The 21,271-nt window shown below is 42.2% G+C and overlaps 1 protein-coding gene across 1 annotated transcript in view; it reads right to left on the bottom strand.

The window, feature by feature from the left end:
- Window positions 1-650: 650 nt before the first annotated feature.
- FAM124A (family with sequence similarity 124 member A) overlaps window positions 651-21,271 on the bottom strand; it is a 92,055-nt gene continuing 71,434 nt past the window's right edge. Inside the window, exon 4 of the mRNA XM_037527265.2 lies at window positions 651-3,967. Within this exon, the coding sequence (XP_037383162.1) occupies window positions 3,170-3,967 (798 nt within the window). The 3' untranslated portion in view covers window positions 651-3,169. The remainder of the gene's footprint in view (window positions 3,968-21,271) is intronic.

The raw sequence follows: 21,271 nt of genomic DNA on the forward strand, positions 1-21,271 counted from the left end.
TGAGACTTGGGGCTATGGACCAGATCTGATAATCCATGTGGTTCTGAGGACCACAGAGAGAGAGGCACTCCTCAGTTTTATGCATTTAAAATTGTCTTGTAGGAATCTTATGAGTCTACTCAGGTGCCTCCCACCTGTTGGAGAATTGATCATCTGATTTACTTGGGGTTTTCTACAGTCCCATGAGCCCTCCCACCATCACAAGTCTATTTACCTCCATGGGTGACCCAGCTGGGGCAACCTATGATGACTTCAGTGGGATTTAGCAGATTAATTATGTCTTTAAAGCAGATACCAGGTGGCGTTCAAGGTAGGCCATGGTGGTACTGCGAGCAGTAATTTGGGGGACTCTTATTTGGAAAATAAGGGATGGAATGTTAGATATTAACTAGTCCAGGCACTTACTAATATGATCCCTCGGGCAATTCTGGGAGGAGGGGGAAGGGGTGCATGGCCAGGGAGACCCCATTTGGTTTCATATAATGACAGAAAGCCAGAGCTACAAATCTAAATTTCCCCCACCACAATTTAGTCCAGGAGAGAAATAATTTATGGGACAACTTCAATGTTTTTTAATTGAACAAATTTATTGAGCACCTAAAGTATACCAGCATCTTTTACAATAATCATCAAGATTCAGAATCCACCCAGTGGGTGTCAGGATCACCCCTCCCCTCCTCCCCACCCCCAGGGTGAGGAAAATGCAGTGTATGATAGCCAGAAACAGAAGCTAGTAAGCCAGGGTTTTGTCAATAGTGTCGCTCTGACACACCTCACAGAGCACATGGCATGGCGTATGGGGGGGCACCTGAATGTGGTCTGTAGGGAACTTCCTTTTCCTTCTCCCCTGTGTTTTGGGGGCATCTTGCATTTTCTGTTAACATCCTTTGGGGACCTTCTGCTTGGTAAACTAGACTGGACTTGGCGGGGGTCAGGAGGGTGGTGGATCACTGAAAAAGGGTGCCACCAGAGAGCATTACAGTCAGGTTCTAAAGCAAACCTAGGGGTGCATGCGGGTGCACTAAGCTAAGGGCACTGATCAAGGATGAAGACAGGAAGGGCTGTTGCTTGGCAGTTAGTCCCCTCATTTATGTCTCATTGGCTTGTGATACTCATGAGTTTAACCACTGTCCTTCGGATACTGCATCATCACCTCTTTATTAGTTTTCTCTTAGCATGTTGCTTTTCATCATGTCCTGACTGTGAGTCACATCTGTCAGGTGTGGGCAGCCTAATGGCTTTCTAGGAGTCCTCTGTTCAGAAAGAAGCTCCTCACTGTTCTGAGCCCCATGGTCCTGCAGTCACTGTGGAGCCCATTATCTTGGCCTGCTGACTTAGATCCTTTGTTGTTGACTGGAATCTTGAGTCAACCTCAGTCTATTACAAAGCTTGGCAAACTATTACCCTTGGGCCAAATCTGGCCCTCTTTCTGTTCTTGTAAATAAAGTTTTATTTGAACTCAGCCACAACCATTCATTTACATAACTCCCATGACTGCTTTCCCACTGAAATGTTAGAGCTTAGTAGTTGTGACACAGACGGTATGGCTGGTAGAACCTATAATATGTATTACCTAGCCTTTTTCAGTAAAAGTTGCTTACTCGCTCTAGGTTTATAAGAGACCACATTTTCTATTTACTTAAATGGAATCAGAATATCATTATCCAGAGACCTGGAATATCTGGGATGTATGGGGCAGGATGTAAGGTCACCATGACAGGGCTGGCAGCATCTGGAGGCTTCAGCTCAAATCTGATGGTTACTTGGAAGCTGTGTTGGAAAGGATTCTGAGGTTGTGTCTGGGCACTTCCTGAGGAGTAAAAACTGGGCCATGAGTGATTTAGGCAAAGAGCACCAGAGTGAGGAACAAGCAAGGTAACTCCTTGGTTTTCTCCTCCAACGGTAAGTAGCATCCAGGGAACAGCTGGGCACTGCCCCTGATGCCAGTGCTTGGCATTGCTGAGGCAGGGATTGTAAACATACCTTTGCTGCAGTGGGAGAGTGGTGAGATTTAAACACCACTTACGCTGTGACAGAAAAAGACAACAGGCAGGAGAAGCCAGGGCTGGGTTAGAACTCCTTAAGTCAAGGCTCCTAGGCCCTCATGGAAGCTAGCGATACACCAGTGTCCACAAGAGCAATTCATGTAAAGCTTGAAGAAGAGGGAGTGTTTACTAAACTGTGCAATTGAAATGCCAGTTAAAATACGACAGTGTGTTTAAAAATGAGAAAGGGTGTGTGACGATGCATGTCTACTGGAGAAAGCAGTCTCGAGTGTGGCTACTTACATAGCTCTGTCTACAGCTCTTACATTGCAATTTGTAAAACCAAAGACTTTTAAGTCTACCTACACAGGATGTCTAATACTTGTTAATCTGTGATTCCTATAAACCATTTTTCCTGGTAAATACAGGTAGTGGAATGGGTCTTCTGGAGACCCTCACTTGTTACGATGACTGTGTTGCTGAAGGTATACAAAAACGTAGTTTTGGGAACGCAAGTCCAGAAGTCTGACCAAGAGTCTGTTACTCATGCTAAATCCTTATGAAGCATTATTTACCGCTTTTGGGTAAATCCAGATTTCCAGAAGCTGCATGGCTGCAAAGTGAGGTATGACTGTGGTCTGCTGAGTCTGCAGCTGTCGGATCAAGCTGGCTTCCCCTCTAGAAGCAGTACTTGGAAATTCTGAGGCCACTGTTCCCTGGTCATGTAAATATCACTGGGGACCCCAGTGAGGTGCACGTTGTGCCTGTGGTTGTGCATTAATCTCATACATGCCACTTAATATCTCTTCCACATTCAACATTTTGGCTTTTTCCTTCTCAGTGTGAAAAATTGCCCAGTTTTTCTTTTCATTTCAAAAAATTATATGAAGTACACTCAACCATATTTCAAATGGAAGTGAATATTCAAAAAATATATTTTATGACTTAAGTTAGTTGAAAATTTATTTGCATAAAAATGCCAGTATTTTCTCACAGAGCCCCTAGAAATAGACCACCTCTCAGGTAAGAATGGGTGGATGGCAGATGCACTACCAATCTCCGTGAAACAGACAGTAGATTCCAGACAGACCTGGGGAAGCGGGGCTGAAGACATGGCAGCATCAGGCCCCAATGGGGCAATGAGCCCTGAGCCTGTAGGTCTGAAAAGTAGGAGTAGAGAGTGCTCAGATGTAGAATTCTTCCATGTCATTGTCCCCAGATCCAGACAACACTGGGCCTGGTGGGATGTCTCTGCCAGTCTGCTCAGCCTTGGGAGAATGACAAGGGAGCTCTGGGGGTGTCTCTGTCAGTGAAGAGGCGCTGGAAGCTGGGGGATCAGCAACAGTTGTCGCCAAAGAGCTGTAAGGTCCTTTGGTGAAGAAAGGGAGGGACGCCCAGGAGGACTCTGTGCTCACCCTGCTCCCAGCAGGCAGCGGTCCTTCTCTGGAATCCCTGTGCTTTGACGAGAGGCTGGTGCACCTTTCGGTTGGGAGGGGCGCTTCCGTGGTGCTGCAGAACCTACTGGGTGCAGAATACGCAGAGACCACAGAGAGGTCTGAGGCAGATAGTCGCAGGCCTGTGTCTACATCTGTTTCCTGGGCTCCCTCTAAATCATCGATGGAGAGGGGGTGGCTGTGCCCCAACTCTGATGCCCTGTGCCCTGGGCTATCTGTGTTTGAAAACCACTGTGGTACAGCTGAGGAGGGATCTCCTGTAGGCAAACAAAACAAGGACTTGCTTCTCTGGAAAGACCAGGGAAGGCTGGGAGGGGCGCTGGCTTGTCTGGTCATTTCCTGCTGCTGCCCAGTAGGCAGACCCGTCTGGCTGAGCCCCAAATATGGACGGTTGTGCAGGGGCTGCTGGCCACTGCCAGGAGTGTTGCTCAGTAGGACAGCACCTGGAGAAGGCATGGAATGAGGTTTCTTCCCTGAGCAGTGGTGCCCTCTGCTGGGTTTAGGAAACTTCTGGTGTACCCTTTGTGCCTGTGGGGGAAGAGAGCACATATTGCATTAGCGCAGGACTGGGGGGCCACCCGGGGGTGTTAAATGCAACATGGAAGTTGCTTGCTGATACCTGGAGACTTCTAGCAGCTAATACGTTACCAGGAACTCTAAACCAAAGACACAGGGAGCAGAGTCCAGGGATACAATCCACAAACTTCTCAGTTGGAGACCACTGAGTCTAGGAGGAGAGGAGGCCCCTTGGCGCAGCTGGGAATAATCCTTCCAGGACACAGGGGCTCATCAGATTAGCAACAAGAGTGAGGTCGAGGCTGAGCATGACAGAGGAAATAAGAATGACCCTTTAATGCAAAAAGAAAGCTGGTATGGCTTGTTTCCCTTCAGCCAAAGCACCGGGGTTCTGGAGATGTCACTGATGAGAGGATGGACGCCATCAGGCTGGGCTGTGAGTGGGCCATTTCAGATCAGGTCAACCTCCCCCTGCAGTGCCCGCGTGGTCGCCATCCCGGGGCGCCGTGGTCAGGGCAGTACGCCTTTGCCCAGTGAGGGTCTGTCGGGGTCAGCTCTGGTTCACTTGCTCCTCTCTGTATTTTGCATTTCAGAAAAAGTACAGGAAAAGGAGCTGCTGACTGTGGACTGACTCTGCAGATGGCCTACTGGGGCTTGGAGGAGCAGTGTCACCCTCACCCGCTCACTGTCCTCTTCTCCCCCACCCTCCCTGCAGCACCAGGGCCCTGTTGCTACTGCATGGAACAGGGAAATTTTTTCCAATTCACATTTCCTCCTGGGTCTGCTGCTGATTGTCTACTTGGTCCAGCTTAGTGCCCAGCCTACCTTACTATGCAAATTTTCAATTAGCTAATGGACTTGGGGACAGAAGGTCTGGATCATCTAATTTATGCGTCCCTAAATAAGAGGTTCTGACTGAAGTTAAGGTGATATGGAAGCCAGCAGGCTGAGACACACACTGGACCTTTGTACACAACCAACAGCCAGCCTCTCTGTTAAACAGAAACAAACCACAGCTGCTTAGGGATTTTTAGTTCAATGCAATATATATTACGGTAATATATATTACGGTAATATATAATGTAATATATAATATATATTACCACTACAGATATTGGAGGGGAGACTTAATGAGGACTCAGTCTTTGACCATGGGAAACTTCTGTTTCATCCAAAGGATGGAAGACAAAGAGAATGACTCAGACAGGAGAATGCAATCAAGGGCTCTGAGGGAGACACGACGCTGGCTGGCTGAGCTGCAGGGGAGGTGAGAGGATTCACCAGAGACAGAGTGGGGAGCAGAACAGGTGGATCTACTGAAATACACTGCTGAGGGGAACAGAGGCAGAGACAGGAGAGGTCTGCTGTGCCCTGTGGGTCACCTCCCTGGCCGTTCGGGGATCGAACTTGTGTTGCAGTGGCTGGCGATAGCTTGATAGTGCTGTCTTTAACATCTGCGCCACCAGGGAGGCCCACTAATATAGATATTCAGGAATTTCTATGGGTCCTCTACCCAGCATACCCCATTCTCTTCTTAATCTTCAGTCCCCACACTCTGTGTGGGGGTGTGCATGTGTGTTTGTGCCTGTGACTTGCTGATCCTCTTGCTGCCCTTCTGTCTCTGCAGCATATTGAAATTCCCAAGTCACTCTAAGGGTGGAGTTTAAGGTGAAGAACCGCGATTAAGGACATTGCTGTCCTTAATTGTAACTGTCCTGAGTTACAGATCAACAAATATGATGGAAAATGCTTCTAGCACGGGTTGTAGCTGGGTATGGTGTGCTCCTGATAAAGATTATGCTCCACAAGGCATTCTCACTGTAAGACTTGAGTTTGGAGGGGTTCCAGATTGTGGGGGGCTCAGCAGAATATAAGGGAGGAAGGTTCTGAGTAGAGCTGGTTCCTTCCAGGCTGTGAGTTGCCCACCAGGGCTTGCTGCTGTGTTTCGGGCCCCTGACTTCAGCAGCCCTCTGGCTCTGTGCTGCACTGCTCTGCTCAGCGACCTGGCTTCCCCGCACACTCTGTGCTCCGCAAGCGCCACCCTGCTCAGCACACACTCTGCTCAGTGTGACACATAACAGGAGTTTCAGCATGAGTGAAGTCACACTTTCAGGGTGGGGTACAGAGCAACCTGAGAAGGCCCAGGTGTGCCTGATATAGGGGGTACTGTGATAAACCAATTTCTCAATCACTTGAGTTTGGCTAAATAAAAGAAAAAATACTGCCTGATGCTCTTTAGAGAAGAAAGTACTAAGTTATGGAGTTGCTTCCAGGAGAGCCTATGTTTATCAGTTAAAATTTCTCTTATTTTTCCCCAAAGCCCAATTTCCCTGGTGCCGGATAGGACTTTCTTACTTGGTGTGTGCTAGTGTGTGCTGCTCTCTAATTTCCGTCTTCAGAGTCTTATTTGGGAGCTTGTGCTCGGGCTAAATCTGCACCAAGGAGGAACCTCTGTGGGTGTGCTTCGTGAGAAGCATCAGGCTACGATCCCATGCAAGGAACTGCGAGGGGACAACTGAGTCTTCCCACTGTCAGGGCAGAGGAGAGTTAAAATGATTTCAAATCAGGCACAACTGGCAGAGGATGAATACTTGGTAGTTTTGCAGAAATTTTCATCACTGTACTTGTTTAAGTCACTCCCTGTGCTCTGTCTTATTTCTTACTAAATCATGCAGGTGGAGTACAGATAAATCCAAAATTCTGCTTTGAAGAAAGGTGATTTTTCACCTGGTCGTTTTCAACACAGGGGTGCCTATATGCACTGGGAGGTGCCTGCAGGTGGGGGGCATTCCAGCTGGCACAGTGCTGACTGGTAATAATGGCAGGATCTCGGGCGAGAACTGGAGAAGGATGCCCTTCGGGGACACGCCTGCTGCGGAGCTGGTGGTACTCTACAGCTCTGCAGCTCTGCCTGAGGCAGAAATGTCAGCTTCTGTGCCCTTCCCGGGTGGCTGTGTCTGGCTTCTGTGGTTGGTTTGTCTGACCTGACCAGGAACAACACTAGAGGCATGAATGAATCACTGTAGGTGTTTCAGGACATTCTTCCCAGGTGACCTTTCTAGAGTGAAACAACTCCCTGTACCCTCCTCCACGGGGAGACTCCCCTAGCACTCGGGGAATGAATCTGGAACTTCTCCAAGTGACAGCAGCAGTGTACCTTGGAGTCATTGGCTTCCTTTCCTTTTCTTGGAGGCACTGTAGCCTGGCTGACTCACTGGACTCCTCTTTCTCTAAGAAACAGAATAGCATTACATAAAGGAATGTGCTTAAGGCAACTAGCCAGGAGATCTGGGTTTCTCTCTGAAACTACGAGAAATTGAAAGGCAGTAGTGGACTCATGAGCAGCTTCTCCTGCAGCTTTGAGCACAGGCAGTTTGCAGCTGGGGTGGTAAAGTGGTCTGAGTCAGGGTCTTTGTTCCGGGGCACAGAGATCGCATTCTTAGTGAAGGGGGTTCCGCCCTGCCTCGCTGCTCCAGGCAGTGTCTCATGTTCACCTTCCTACCTCTTCTTTCTGAGAAAGACCATGTCCTCCTGCTCTGTCCTCGGCAGAAACATCACCAGCATGACACTGTGTGCTGTGCAACAAGCCAGCGATGGAACTTAGGAAAATTAGGAGCAGTCTCAAAGAAACTGGACAGTGGGTTCACATGACAATCAGACTTTGCTCTAAAGAAAAACATACTTCTCCTTTCACTGTTCTCTGGGTGGTTTTCATATGTCCACTGAAAGGCACACTTTTTTTTTTTTTTTTCCCTTTTAACCAAGGTATAATGAACATGTTAGCTTCAGGTGTATAACCTGATACTGCAAGTGATCACAATAAACCTAGTTAACCCTGTCACCACACTAGCCACAATTTTTTTCTTGTGATGAGAACTTTTAAGATCTACTCTTAGCAACTTTCAAATATGCCACACATACTGTACATCACATCTCCAGGACTTACTTATACATGCAAGCTTGCATCTTTGACCCTTTTCATCCATTTTGCCGACTCCACACCTCTCCAGCTCTAGCAACTATCAATTTATTCTCTGTACAGATGAGCATTTTTTCTTTCTGAGAGTCCACGTGTAAGTGAGGTAATGCTTGTCTTTCTCTGGCTTAGCATAATGCCCCCAAGGTCCACGCATGTTATCAAAAATGGCAGGATTTCCTTTCTTATGGCTGAATACTACTCTACTGAGTATATTTGCCACATTTTCTTTATCCGTTTCTGATGGACACTTGCTTCTAAGCTTTTAGAAATAATGTGTCAGTAGACATGATTGTGTAGATAATCTTTTGGACTTACTGTTTTCGTTATCTTTGGATAAACACCCTGAAGTGGGATTGCTATATCAGAGTATGGTCATTTATTTTTTGGGCCCTGTTGATTTTTCTCTTCTCCTTAAAATGCTCTTGTCTTGGTTTCTGTGTCAGCCTGCAACATCTCTGGTTGCTCCTTTCGCTACCTGTATGAATGTCTAGCCTCTTCTACTCAAGGGCTGTTGACATTCAAGATTTGATCTTTACTTCCTCACTCTTTAACTCACATCTCTGGAAGGAGCTAGGTGTGGCTACTGTTTCCTCCTGCCTAGCCTCACCACCATGGCTTATATGCCCTGACCTTTCCCTCCCCTCTCCCTCTCAACTGCAGAGCACTCAGTGTTGACTGATGTCCACTGACTTTTGAAAGGATTTTGTTATTGAATTGTCCACTGTGTGAATGTTAAGTATTTATTCTTATTGTTTTGACTTGCTTTACTACACACAGTTCTCTTAAACTCCTTCTATTTTGTTAAAAATGGTTGCATTTCATTTTTTTCTTATGGCTGCATAGTATTCCATAGAATAGATGTACACGTGATCCACTCGTCTATTGGTGTACATTCAGGAACTTTCATGTCCTATCTATTGTAAATAATACTGCTGTGAACACTGTGGAACATAGAGATTTTTGTGTTCATTAGCACAAAAATTTCATGTTCTTTGGATAGATACCTAAGAGTAGGATTGCTGGGTCAAATGGTATTTCCATTTAATTTTTTTTAAGGTAAATCTAGATTGCTTTCCGTAATAGTTGTACCAGTTTATATTCCCATCAATAGTTGTCACAGAGCTCCCCTTTCCCACATCCTCTTTAGCACTTGTTGGAGGTATTTTTATTTTTTTAACAGATGATTTTTAATTTTTTATATATGTATTTTTACATCATTTTTCATTTTTTCACAATGTATGCATTTTCATCTTGGTTATAGCCCTCATACAATTCCCACCACCCTTGTTTTGATCCTATTCCCTTCCCCTCCCACCCCCCTTTGTAGTGTGGCTCTGGTTTATAGTTGCTGGTTGATTTTGATTTTTACTTTATTATAATTAGCCTTTTTCCTGGTCCCTTATTTAGGTTTTCTAAATTCCTGCTATGAGTGAGATCATCCAGTATTTTTTCTTACTGGCTTATTTCGCTGAGCTTAATCCCTTCCAGCTTCATCCATGTTGCTACAAATTGCATGAGTTTATCCTTTTTGATAGCTGAGTAAAATTCCATGTATATGTACCACATCTTCTTGATCCAGTCATCTATTTTTGGGCATTTGGGTTGTTTCCATAGTTTAGCTATTGTAAATAGTGCTGCTATAAACATAGGGGCCAGGTGCCCTTTTGAAATGTTTCTGTGTCCTTTCGGTAAATACCTAGGAGTGGGACTGCTGGATCATATAGAAGGTCCATTTTTAGCAGATTGTGGAATTCCACACAGCTCTCCATAGTGGTTGGACCAGTCTGTACTCTCACCAGCAGTGCAGGAGAGTTCCTTTTTCAGTTGGAGGTATTTTTTTTTTCTTTGACATGTGATTTTATTTTATTTTTTTTAATTTTATTTTTATATTCCCCATACAATTGCAACCCCTTATTTTGACCCCAGTCCCTCCCCTCCCGCCCCCTACCCCCCATAGAGTGTCTCTGGTTCATAGTTGTTTGTTGATTTTGATTTTCACTTTCTTATAGTTATTCATTTTCCTGGTCCCTTATTTAAGTTTTCTAGATTCCTGCTATGAGTGAGACCATCCGGTATTTTTCTTTTTCTTTCTGGCTTATTTCGCTGAGCATGATCCCTTCCAGCTCCATCCATGTTGCTGCAAATTGCATGTGTTTATCTTTTTTGAATGCTGAGTAATATTCCATGGTGTATATGTACCACATCTTCTTGATCCAGTCATCTATTTTTGGGCATTTGGGTTGTTTCCAAAGCTTAGCTATTGTAAATAGTGCTGCTATAAACACAGGTGCTCTTTGGAATTGATGTTTCTGTGTCCTTTGGGTAAACACCTAGGAGTGGAATTGCTGGATCATATGGAAGCTCTATGTTTAGTAGGTCCAGAAATCTCCACACAGCTCTCCATAGTGGTTGGACCGGTTTGCACTCCCACCAACAGTGCAGGAGAGTTCCTTTTTCTCCACACCCTCGCCAACATTTGTTGTTGCTAGTTTTTTTAATATGTGCCATTCTCACTGGTATAAGATGGTATCTCATGGTAGTTTTGATTTGCATTTCCCTGATTACAAGTGATGTTGAACATTTTTTCATATGCCTGTTGGCCATTTGCATTTCCTCTTCAGAGAAGTTTCTTTTTAGCTCTTCTGCCCATTTTTTGACTGGATTATTTTCTTTGTTGTTGTTGAGTCTCATCAGCTCTTTGCAGATTTTTGTGATCAGTCCTTTATCATTAGTGTTGTGTGCAAAAATGTTCTCCCAGTTGGTGGGGTTTCTCTTTGTTTTTGTTATTGTCTCTTTTGCTGTGCAGAAGCTCTTTAATTTGATGTAGTCCCAGCTGTTTATCTTTGCCTTCACTATCACTGCTTTGGGTGATGTGTCTGTAAAGATGTCTTTGATGTGCAAATCACGTAGCGTTTCGCCTATATTTCCTTCTATGTATTTTATGGTTTCAGGTCTTATATCTAGTTCTTTAATCCATTTTGAGTTGATTTTTGTGTATGGTGTGAGGTAGTGGTCAAGCTTCATTCTTTTGCATGTAGCGACCCAGTTTTCCCAGCACCATTTATTGAACAAACTTTCTTTGCAGTTGGAGGTATTTTTAATATGTGACATTCTCATGGCTGTGAGGTATTGTCTTAATGTAATTTTAATCTGTATCTCTCTTATTATAAGCAATGAAGGACACTTTTTCATATACTAATTGGCCTTCTAGATATCCTCTTTGGTGAATTGCCTGTTCGTATCTGCTGCCCATATGTAACTTTTTTTTTAATTGAAGTGTGTGGTTTTAAAAAGTGTATATCTTGAATATTAACCCCTAACCAGTTACTTATATCTTGTGTCAATGTTTTCACTCATTCGATAGTGTGTCTTTTTAATCTTGCATTTTCTTTTGTGATTAAAAAAAGCTCTTTAACTTGAGGTAATCCCAATTGTTTATTTTTGCTTTCATTTCCCTTGCCAATAGGGGTCAAGGCAATAAAAATATCTTTATAGCTAAATAATCCATTTGGAGTTTATTTTTGTGTGTGGGGCTAGTGAGTGATCCAACTTCATTCTTTGATAGGTGGCTTTTCCCAGCACCATTTACTGACAAGACTGTCCTTTTCCCATTGTATGGTTCTAGCTGCTTTATCATAGATTAGGCACTGGTATGTGTTTGGATTTATTTCTAAGCTTTCAGTTCTATTCCACTGATATGTACCTATTTGTGTGACAATACCATATTGTTTTTAGTACTGTTGTTTTATAGTAAAGTAACATGAAATCAGATGATGTGATACCTCCGTTTCTTTTCCTTTTTCTCAGGATTGCTTCTGCAATTCAAGGTCTTTGTGGTTCCATATAAATTTCCATAATTTTTGTCCAGTTCCTTTGGAAAACATTGCAGGTATATTGGTAGGGATCATGTTAAGTTTACCATTTAGGCAGATCAGTCACTGGTTATATTGATTGTCCCCAGTCACGAGCAGGGGAGGCTTCCATTTCTCACACTGCTACCTTGTGGTTGGCACTCCAGGCGCATCCCAGCTCCTGCCTTCCTATTATGTCAGTGGGGCTGCTGACCCAGCTACAGCATGGTGGATGGGCACAGAGCACAAACTTGTGTTGTGCTGGTGGTAGCATACTCTGGGCCCCTGCCAGTCACGTTAGGCTGCCACTGTGAGCTGCAGGAATGTCCAGGCAACAGCTTGTAGGGTGTGGCAGTGACTTAAGGAGGTTCTGGGCAGTAGGTGGTGATGTGTAGAAGTTTTTGGGTGCTGAGTAGTGATACATGGTTATGTTTTCGAGTAGGTGGAGATGTCAGCAGAGCTTCTCCAGTCTCTAGCAGGTTCTAAGATGGCATCCCTTGGCTGGAATTAGTAAGACTGCATGAAGTTTACAAGATGGCTTGTTAGTGTTTCTGACCTGTCTGGGGGTGCTATCCCCAAAGCTTCCTACCTTTCAGATATGGTGAGAGTGGTAACTGTGTTTTCTTCATTTAAGATTTGGGGGCTTGGGCCTCCCCTGGTGGCGCAGCAGTTGAGCGCTGGGCTGCGGGGCTGCCCGCAGCCTCTGCAGTGCTGGTTTGGTCCCTGGCTGCCAGCGGGGGTCCAGCATGGCACGACAGACCTCTCCTGCTGCCCGCTGCTGCCCTCAGCAGTGCATTTCGCAGGTCTGCCTGTTCTGTTACCTGCTCTGGCTCTGGTGGGTTCTCTCGCCCTCCCGTGCTTCTGACTGTGCCCAGTGCTTGCATGGATAAATAGATGAATCTTTAAAAAAAAAAAAAAAGATTTGGGGGCTTTATAGACTGATGGTACTGTGCCAAGTTCTGAGATGAGTTTGTGCATGAGCCCTTTAAGAGCAGGTTCTTTGTTCCTTGTAGGGCTTAGATTCTCCATGGTGTTTTTCCCACCAGCCCTGAATGCTGGGGCTCATCTCTGTTGTGCAGAATCAGAAGGTCGGGATGCTTGATGGAGGGCTAGCACTCCTCATACCCCGAAAAATTTTCTGCATATTTAGAATCCCTCCTGACTGCAAATCTCCACACCTGGGATGGGGCCTCTTCCTCAGAGAGCTTTGTTTTTCCTGCTTGTCTCATTTTATCCTTTGTGTGGACCTGTATTTGTCTGGTTTTCTGGTTCCCTTCCTTGAAAATTATTCCCTGCATCATTAGAGATTTGTCATGTCCATGGTGAAGGTGACTTAAGATTCTTTTTTAAGTAGGCTTTTTTTTTTCACTTTTGAATTGTATGAGTCCTTTACGTATTTAAATATTAAGCACATATAAGATGTACAACTTGCAGCCATTTTCTTCTCTTTCATAGCTTGCCTCTTCACTGTTTTTTTTTTTTTTTAGTTTGATGTAGTCTCACTTGTTTATTCCCTTTGTTTTTAGAATAAGATACAAAAAATCATCATCAAGGAGATTACCATCCATGTTTTCTTCTCAGAGTATTAAGGTTTCAGGTCTTAAGTAATTTTATTTTTTGTGTGTGGCATGAAATGGTAGTCCACTTTCATTCTTTGGCTTGAGGGTATTTAGTTTTCACAGCACTGTGGTGAATAGTCTATCCTTCCCCCTTATAGATTCTTGGCTCTTTTATCATAAATTGACATTATATGGATGGATTTATTTTTGGGCTCTCCTTCCATTTGTCTGACTCTGTTTTTATGCTAATACCATACTCTTATTACATAGCTTTGTAATATAGTTTGAAACCTAAGAGTTGATGCCTCCTGCCTTACTGTTCTTTCTCAAGAGTGAGATTCCTTTGTAGTTCCATAAAAATTTGAGGATTGCTGCTTTTTCCTGTGAAAAATAGCCTTGGAATTTTGACAAGGATAGCAGTGAGTCTATAGAGTGCTTTGGAAAGTATGGGTATTTAAATATTCCAATCCAAAATTCTTCCAATCCACAAGCATGGACTATCTAAGTCTTAAATTTTTCATCAGTATACGTGTCTTTCATGGTTATTCGTTTTGATGCAATTGTAAATAGGGTATCCTTTTAGCTCATTATAGAAATACACTGGCATTCTGTATTGATTTTGTACCCCGCAATGTTAGAACTAATGAACAAATTTAAGATAATGTTTAAAACAACATTTTTGGTGATGTCTTCTGTATGTTTTACATGGATGCTATACACTGGGTTGTAGGATAAGTCGTATTTTTTCAAGCAAAAACATGTCGTGACTTTTCTGACAACCCAATGTAATATATACCAGTTGTACATAGTGTATATTATATATTGTATCCTATATATATTATGTGTACTATATATTATACATTTTTACAAATGTATAAATATGTGATATATATCATCATGCATTATGTTATATATAATTATATATGGTTCATAAGGCATGTCATTACACATGGTAATATTTATTACATATAGCATATACCACATATTACATATGGCAGTCACAGGGTAAGTGTATTACATAGTACATACATTTATTATATATATATAATATGCACTATACCAAGATATGTCATTACACATGGAACATAAAACCACTTACTGCATGCATGATGTCACTACATGAGAATTATGTAATATGTCACTTATTGCCTGTGTGCTATGTTTATCACATGCACATGTTATTGCATGGGTGGTATATAATCTCACACTTACCACATGTGTAATGCATCACATTGCATGAGAGCTATATGTCCCTTACCACACACAAAATATGCCACTTACTCTCATAAGGACCATATAATATGTAACTTACTGCATATGCAATATGTTGCATATAACATGCACACTATCCCACTTATTCCATGGCAGCCATGCAATAAGTAAGATTGTGCATGTGGTAGGCAACATATTGCATATGGACCTCATGAAATAAATGGTGCATTGTATATGCAACAAGTGACATATTTCATATGCACTGAGAAGCACAGAGCTCCCATGCAATAAATGGCATATTGTGCATGTGATCAGTGGCATATAACAATGCAATAAGTAATGCATTGCACATGTGGTAAGTGTGATATTGGCAGCCATGTGATATGCTGCTTATATTAAATCACAATCTCTCTCCAGAAACCAACTCAAAGACATGGAAGATTATATCCCCCTTTGGAGAGAGTTCAAAATAGCTATCATGAAGAAATTCTAAGGTTAAAAAAAACTTTGACAAGCATACTAGCGAGGTCAGGAAAAAATTGAGGAAAATGTAAAAATTTAAGAAACAGATTGAAGATGTGAAGAATCCAATAAATGAGATCAAGTGTTACAGAATGCCATGGAAAGAGAGGAGTGAGCTTGAAGATGGAAACCTAGAAATAACCCAGGTGGAAGAAGAGAGATTAGAACTCTCTGACATCTTTAGGAAAGGATTCTGTGAAGAGAGAGGGGAACAGAGAACTTATTGAAAGAAATGACAGTTGAGACAGAGAGAGGGGCTGAGGATCAACACAGTGGTGGGGAAACGCTGTGAATAAGTCCGCCCATTAAAAAAAAAAAAACAAAAAAAAGCCCTAGGGAGGAAAAGCGCAGGTCCCTGTGAGAACCAGAAGATAAATGGGCGACTCCGTCAAACTGCCCAAAGAGGAAAGTTGCCATAAAAGAGGACTAGAAGAGAAGAAAGCTCAGACCCCTGCTACCCTCCCCCACCCACAAACCTGGCACACTCCGGCCAACAGAAAGGAGGAAAAAAACCCAAAAACAAACTAGAGATCAAGCGGGACGGTGAGTGGAAAGGAACTACTGCAGTCACCATGCCCCTTGAACAGGAACTGTGGAGAACCATGCGGGAATCACCACGGAGGTAAGCGAATGGCCCCAGAAGATAAGGACTCCACAGAGAGACCTGCAAATAGCCCAAGGCCAGTGGTAAGCTTGTGTGGAAAAGCATGGGAGCTCGAAAAGCATATGCAGATCGCGGCTGCCCAGGGCCCCAAGCCCTTGACCTAGGTTTGTGGGGAGACTTGTGGGAACCATCACTGAGATGAATGACCCTCACAGTAATCAAAAACCAGGCACACAGGCAGGGTGCAAAAGGTGCCACTTCTGCGGACACTGAACTGGGCTACCGCCCGTGTCCCGAATCTGAGGGCTTTGGAACTGAGAACTGAGGACTGAAATTCAGGTCCTGGGATCCCCACAATGGCGGGACACAGGGCAGAGACAGCTCCCCCAACCCATTGAAGCGCTCCACGCAACCCCCACTCTATTCCCCAGAGACCCACTGGGGGGAAAAAATGCAGTTCTGGAAGGATACTAGGAAAGCTCTCTGGCACCACCTAGTGACCAGAATAAAATCACCAACTTCCTGATGGTTGGAAGCCAGGGATCCCAAAACCACCCTCAGACTCTCAGAGAGGGTGGGCCATGCAAACGGGGTTAAGAAGGGAAACAAGGCGTGAAGCAAGACCCCATTCTGGAACTGAGAGCCAGGCACAGGATCCAGGGCATGGGACGCGCCATAACAGTGGACACTGCACAGTGTGACAGCCAGCGTTTTGGATCTGATAGCTCTGGAACTGAGACCTAGAGTGCAGAATTCAGGGCACCGGATCCATACAGCTGTGGACACGGGGCAGACACAGCACCCAGTTTGAACAAAAGTCCCTTTGTTGAGCTGGTCCTCTCCCCTCCTCCTTTTCTCAGAGAACCACTGGGAAAAAGCACAGGTCAGCAAGTACAGGTCTTGGGCACCACCTAGTGACCAGGACAAAATCACCAACTAGCTGATTCCCTGCTGGAACTAAGTAAATATAGAGGAAGGGAACTGTAAGGGACAGTGCCCAGCAACATAGCATCAACAGCCTGGTGGAGTTTTGGCATACAGTGTTGGACTCGGTCTGGTAAACAGTTTCTGACACCACTGAAGGAGCACCCCAAAGAGATGTCTGCCAACACCAGTGGCACAACATCCCAATGCATAGAACAAATTAGAAAGCAAACAACAGGGAGAAGAAAAAATATAAATAACTAAAAAAGCCCGCAGGAGAAGGACACACCACAAAAAGAAATACAGTCACCAGAGCTCAACAATGACATGGAAGAACTTCTCGGCCTATCAGAGAATTAATGATCATCATGATTAAAAAGCAGAAAGAAAACAAAGGAAAAAAATGATGTGAGACAAATAATCACTGAAGAATGAAATTGAGGCCTTAAGAAAAGAAAGAAAAGAAATGCAGGAGATTAAAAGATTACTAGAGGAGATAAAAACTCTGGGAAAAGCAATGAAAACAATCGATGAAAAGGAAGAATGGATTAGTACTATCGAAGATACAGAAATAAAAAGAGCCAAAAGAAAAGGAGAGAGAAGTGCAAATGAAGAAGTATGAGGATACTCTTAGACAATTATCAGACTTCATGAAGAGAGGAAATGTAAGAGTTATAGGAACTGAGAAGTTATTCAAGGAGATAATTGAAGTAAATGTCCCAAGCATGAAAAAGGGGACAAACATAGACATACAAAAAGTGAGAAGAACTCCCAATTACCACAATGAAAAGAAAACTACAGCAAGACACATAACAGTAAAGCTTAAAAGAGTCCAAGACAAAGAAAAAATAATGAAACTAGCAAGGTGGAAGAAACAGATAACTTATAAGGGAAAACCAGTCAGGTTAACTTCAGACTTCTCCGAAGAAACATTATGGACAAGAAGAGAATGGAGTAACATATTCAGCAAACTTCAAGACAGCAAATGCCAACCAAGAATACTTTACCCTGCAAAGCTCTCCTTCCTCTACGAAGAAAAAATATGGACCTTCTCAGATAAACAGAAACTCCAGAAATTCATTACAATGAACAAGAAGAACAGAATAAAGCAAGGAATAAAATCACAAAAAAGACCAAAAAAAAAAAATACAGATGCCAACAGATCAACAGTAACTAAATGTAAATGGATTAAACTCATCAATAAAAAGATACAGAGTAGCAGGTTGGATTAAAAAACAAAATCCAACCTTCTGCTGTCTCCAGGAAACACATTTAACCACAAAAGATAAACATAGACTGAAAGTAAAAGGTTGGAAAACAATCCTACAAGCAATGGACCAAAAAAGAAGGCAGGAACAGCCATACTTATATCAGATGAAATAGACTTCAAATTAAAAAAGGTAGCAAGAGACATAGATGGATACTACATTATGATCAAGGGGAAGATATAACACTCATCAACATATACTCACCAAATGAAAGGGCACCAAAATATATTAGACAAATATTATCAGCTCTGAAAACAGACATTAAAGAAAATACATATATAGTGGGAGATTTCACCAATGGACTCTCCCCACACTCACCAATGGACAGATCAATGCGACAAAAAATAAAGACACTAGAGCCCTAAATAAAGACATAGAACTCATGGAATTAACAAATATCTATAGGACACTGCACCCCCAAAAATCCGAGTACACATTTTTCTCAAGTGCGCATGGATCATTCTCCAGAATCAATCACATCCTGGGCTACAACACAAACATCAACAGATACATGAAGATCAAAATCATTCCAACTATCTTCTCCGATCATAAAAGCATCAAGCTAGAAATAAATCATGAAAACAAGGAACTCTCCACGTCATGGAAATTGAAATCAACACTACTGGAAAACCACTGGACTAATGAGGATATCAAAGAGGAAATTGAAAAATGCTTTGAGTTGAACAACAAGGAGGACACCACTTTTCAGAATGTATGGGATGCAGCAAAAGCAGTAATAAGAGGAAAATATATAGCAATACAGGCTCAATCAAGAAACAAGAAAGAACTCAAAGAATCAACCTAATCTCACATCTCGAAAAGCTAGAAAAAGAGCAACAAAAAAACCCTGAAGCCAGTAGAAGAAAGGAAATAACAAAAGCCAAAGCAGAAATAAATGAAATAGAATTAAAAAAATTCAAAAGATCAATGAAACCAAAAGTTGGTTCTTTGAAAAAATAAACAAAATAGACAAACCTCTAGCCCGGCTCACAAAGAAAAAACAGGAGAAAATACTTATAAATGAAAGAGGAGAAATCACAACAGAAATCAATAGAAATCAAAAGAATAATCAGAGATTACTATGAACACTTATATGTAAACAAATTCAACAACCTAGAAGAGATGGACAAATTGCTAGAACGATACAATCATCCAAAGCTGGACAAAGAAGAAATAGAACTAAACAGACCAATTACAAGCAGTGAAATTGAAAGTACTACCCAAAAACAAAAGTCCAGGACCAGATGGCTTCACAAATGAATTCTACCAAACGTTCAGCAATGAATTAGTACCTATCCTATACAAACTCTTTCAAAAAATTGAAAAAGAAGGAATACTACCAAATATGTTCTATGAAGCAACATTACACTAATACCCAAAACAAAGACAGCACAAAAAAAGAAAATTACAGGCCAATCTCCCTAATGAACACTGATGCAAAAATCCTCAACAAAATACTTGCCAACAGAATCCAACAGTGCATCAAAGGGATCAAGTAGGATTCATCACTAGTAGGATTCTAGTACACCATGATCAAGTAGGATTCATCTCAGGGGCACAAGGATGGTTCAACATATGAAAATCGATCAGTGTAATCCAACACATCAACAAAAAGAAAAATAAAAAAAAAATATGATCATATCAATAGATGCTGAGAAAGCATTCTACAAAGTCCAATATCCATTTATGATGAAGTCACTTGAAATTCTCAGGGTAGAAGCAACATACCTTAACATGATAAAAGCCATATACGACAAACCCACTGCCAATATTATTCTCAATGGCGAAAAGCTGAAGGCCTTACCTTTAAGATCAGGAACAAGTCAAGGTTGTCCTCTCTCACCACTGCTCTTCAATATAATACTGGAGGTCCTAGCCAGGGCAGTAAGAAAAGAGAAAGACATACAAGGAATCCAAATAGGGAAAGAAGAAGTAAAACGATCTCTATTTGCAGACAATATGATAATATACATAGAGAACCCTAAAAACTCCACAGAAAAACTACTCAAAATAATCAACCAGTTCAGTAACTAGCAGGATACAAAATCAACACACAAAAATCAGTAGCCTTACAATACACAAACAATCAATCTGAAAAACAAATCAAGAAAACCATCCCTTTTATAATTGAAACAAAAAAATCAAATATGTGGGAATAAATCTAACAAAAGAGGTGAAACACCTATATAAAGAGAATTATAAAACACTGTTAAAAGAAATCGAAGAAGACACAAAGAAATAGAAAGACATCCCCTGCTCATGGATTGGAAGAATTAACATTATTAAAATGGCTACCCTCCCAAAAGCAATATACAGCTTCAATGCTATTCCAATAAAAATCTCAATGATATTCTTCAAAGAAATAGAACAAATACTGATGAAATTCATATGGAACCACAAGAAAACACAAATAGCCAAAGCCTTACTGATGAAAACAAAGGAGAAAGGCGATATCACACTTCCAAACTTCATGCTATACTACAAAGCCATAATAATTATAACAGTTTGCTATTGAAAGAAAAACAGACACACAGACCAATGGAACCAAACAGAGAGCCCAGAAATAAAGCCACACTTATATGAACAACTAATCTTTGACAAAGGAGCAAAGAATATGCAATGGAACATGGACAGTTTGCTCAATAAATGGTGCTGGGAAAACTGGACCACCACATGCAAAAAAATGAAACTACACCACTACCTCTCACCATGCACAAAAATCAACTCAAAATGGATAAAAGAACTGGACAAAAGACCTGAAACCATAAAATATATAGAAGAAAATATAGGGAAAACACTACAAAACATACATCGCAATAACATCTTTAAAGACTCGTCACCCAAAGCAGTAATAGTGAAGGCAAAGATAAACACCTGGGATTACATCAAACTGAAAAGCTTCTGTACAGCCAAAGAGACATTAATCAAAACAGAGAGACACCCCACTGATTGGGAAAAAATCTTTGCACTCCATTCAGCTGATAAGGGATGATCACAAAGATATACAAAGAACTCACCCAGCTCAACAAAAACAAAATAAACAATCCAGTCAAGAAATGGGCAGAAGAATGTAAAAGACATTTTTTCCAAAGAGGAAATGCCAATGGAGAACAGGCATATGAAAAAATGTTCAACATCCCTTATAATCAGGGAAATGCAAATCAAAACCACACTGAGATACCACCTTACACCAATAAGAATGGCACATATCAAAAAAAACAAGCAACAACAAATGTTGGTGAGGATGTGGCGAAAAAGGAACTCTCCTACATTGCTGGTGGGAGAGCAAACTGTCCAACCACTATGGAACCTGTGTGGAGGTTCCTTTAGTCTACTAAAAATGGAGCTACCACACAACCCGGCAATTCCACTGCTAAGGATCTACCCAAAGAACACA

The sequence above is a fragment of the Talpa occidentalis genome, unplaced genomic scaffold, assembly GCF_014898055.3.
Source record: "Talpa occidentalis isolate TD23 unplaced genomic scaffold, MPIMG_talOcc4v2.1 talOcc4.5, whole genome shotgun sequence".
Classification (NCBI taxonomy): domain Eukaryota; kingdom Metazoa; phylum Chordata; class Mammalia; order Eulipotyphla; family Talpidae; genus Talpa; species Talpa occidentalis.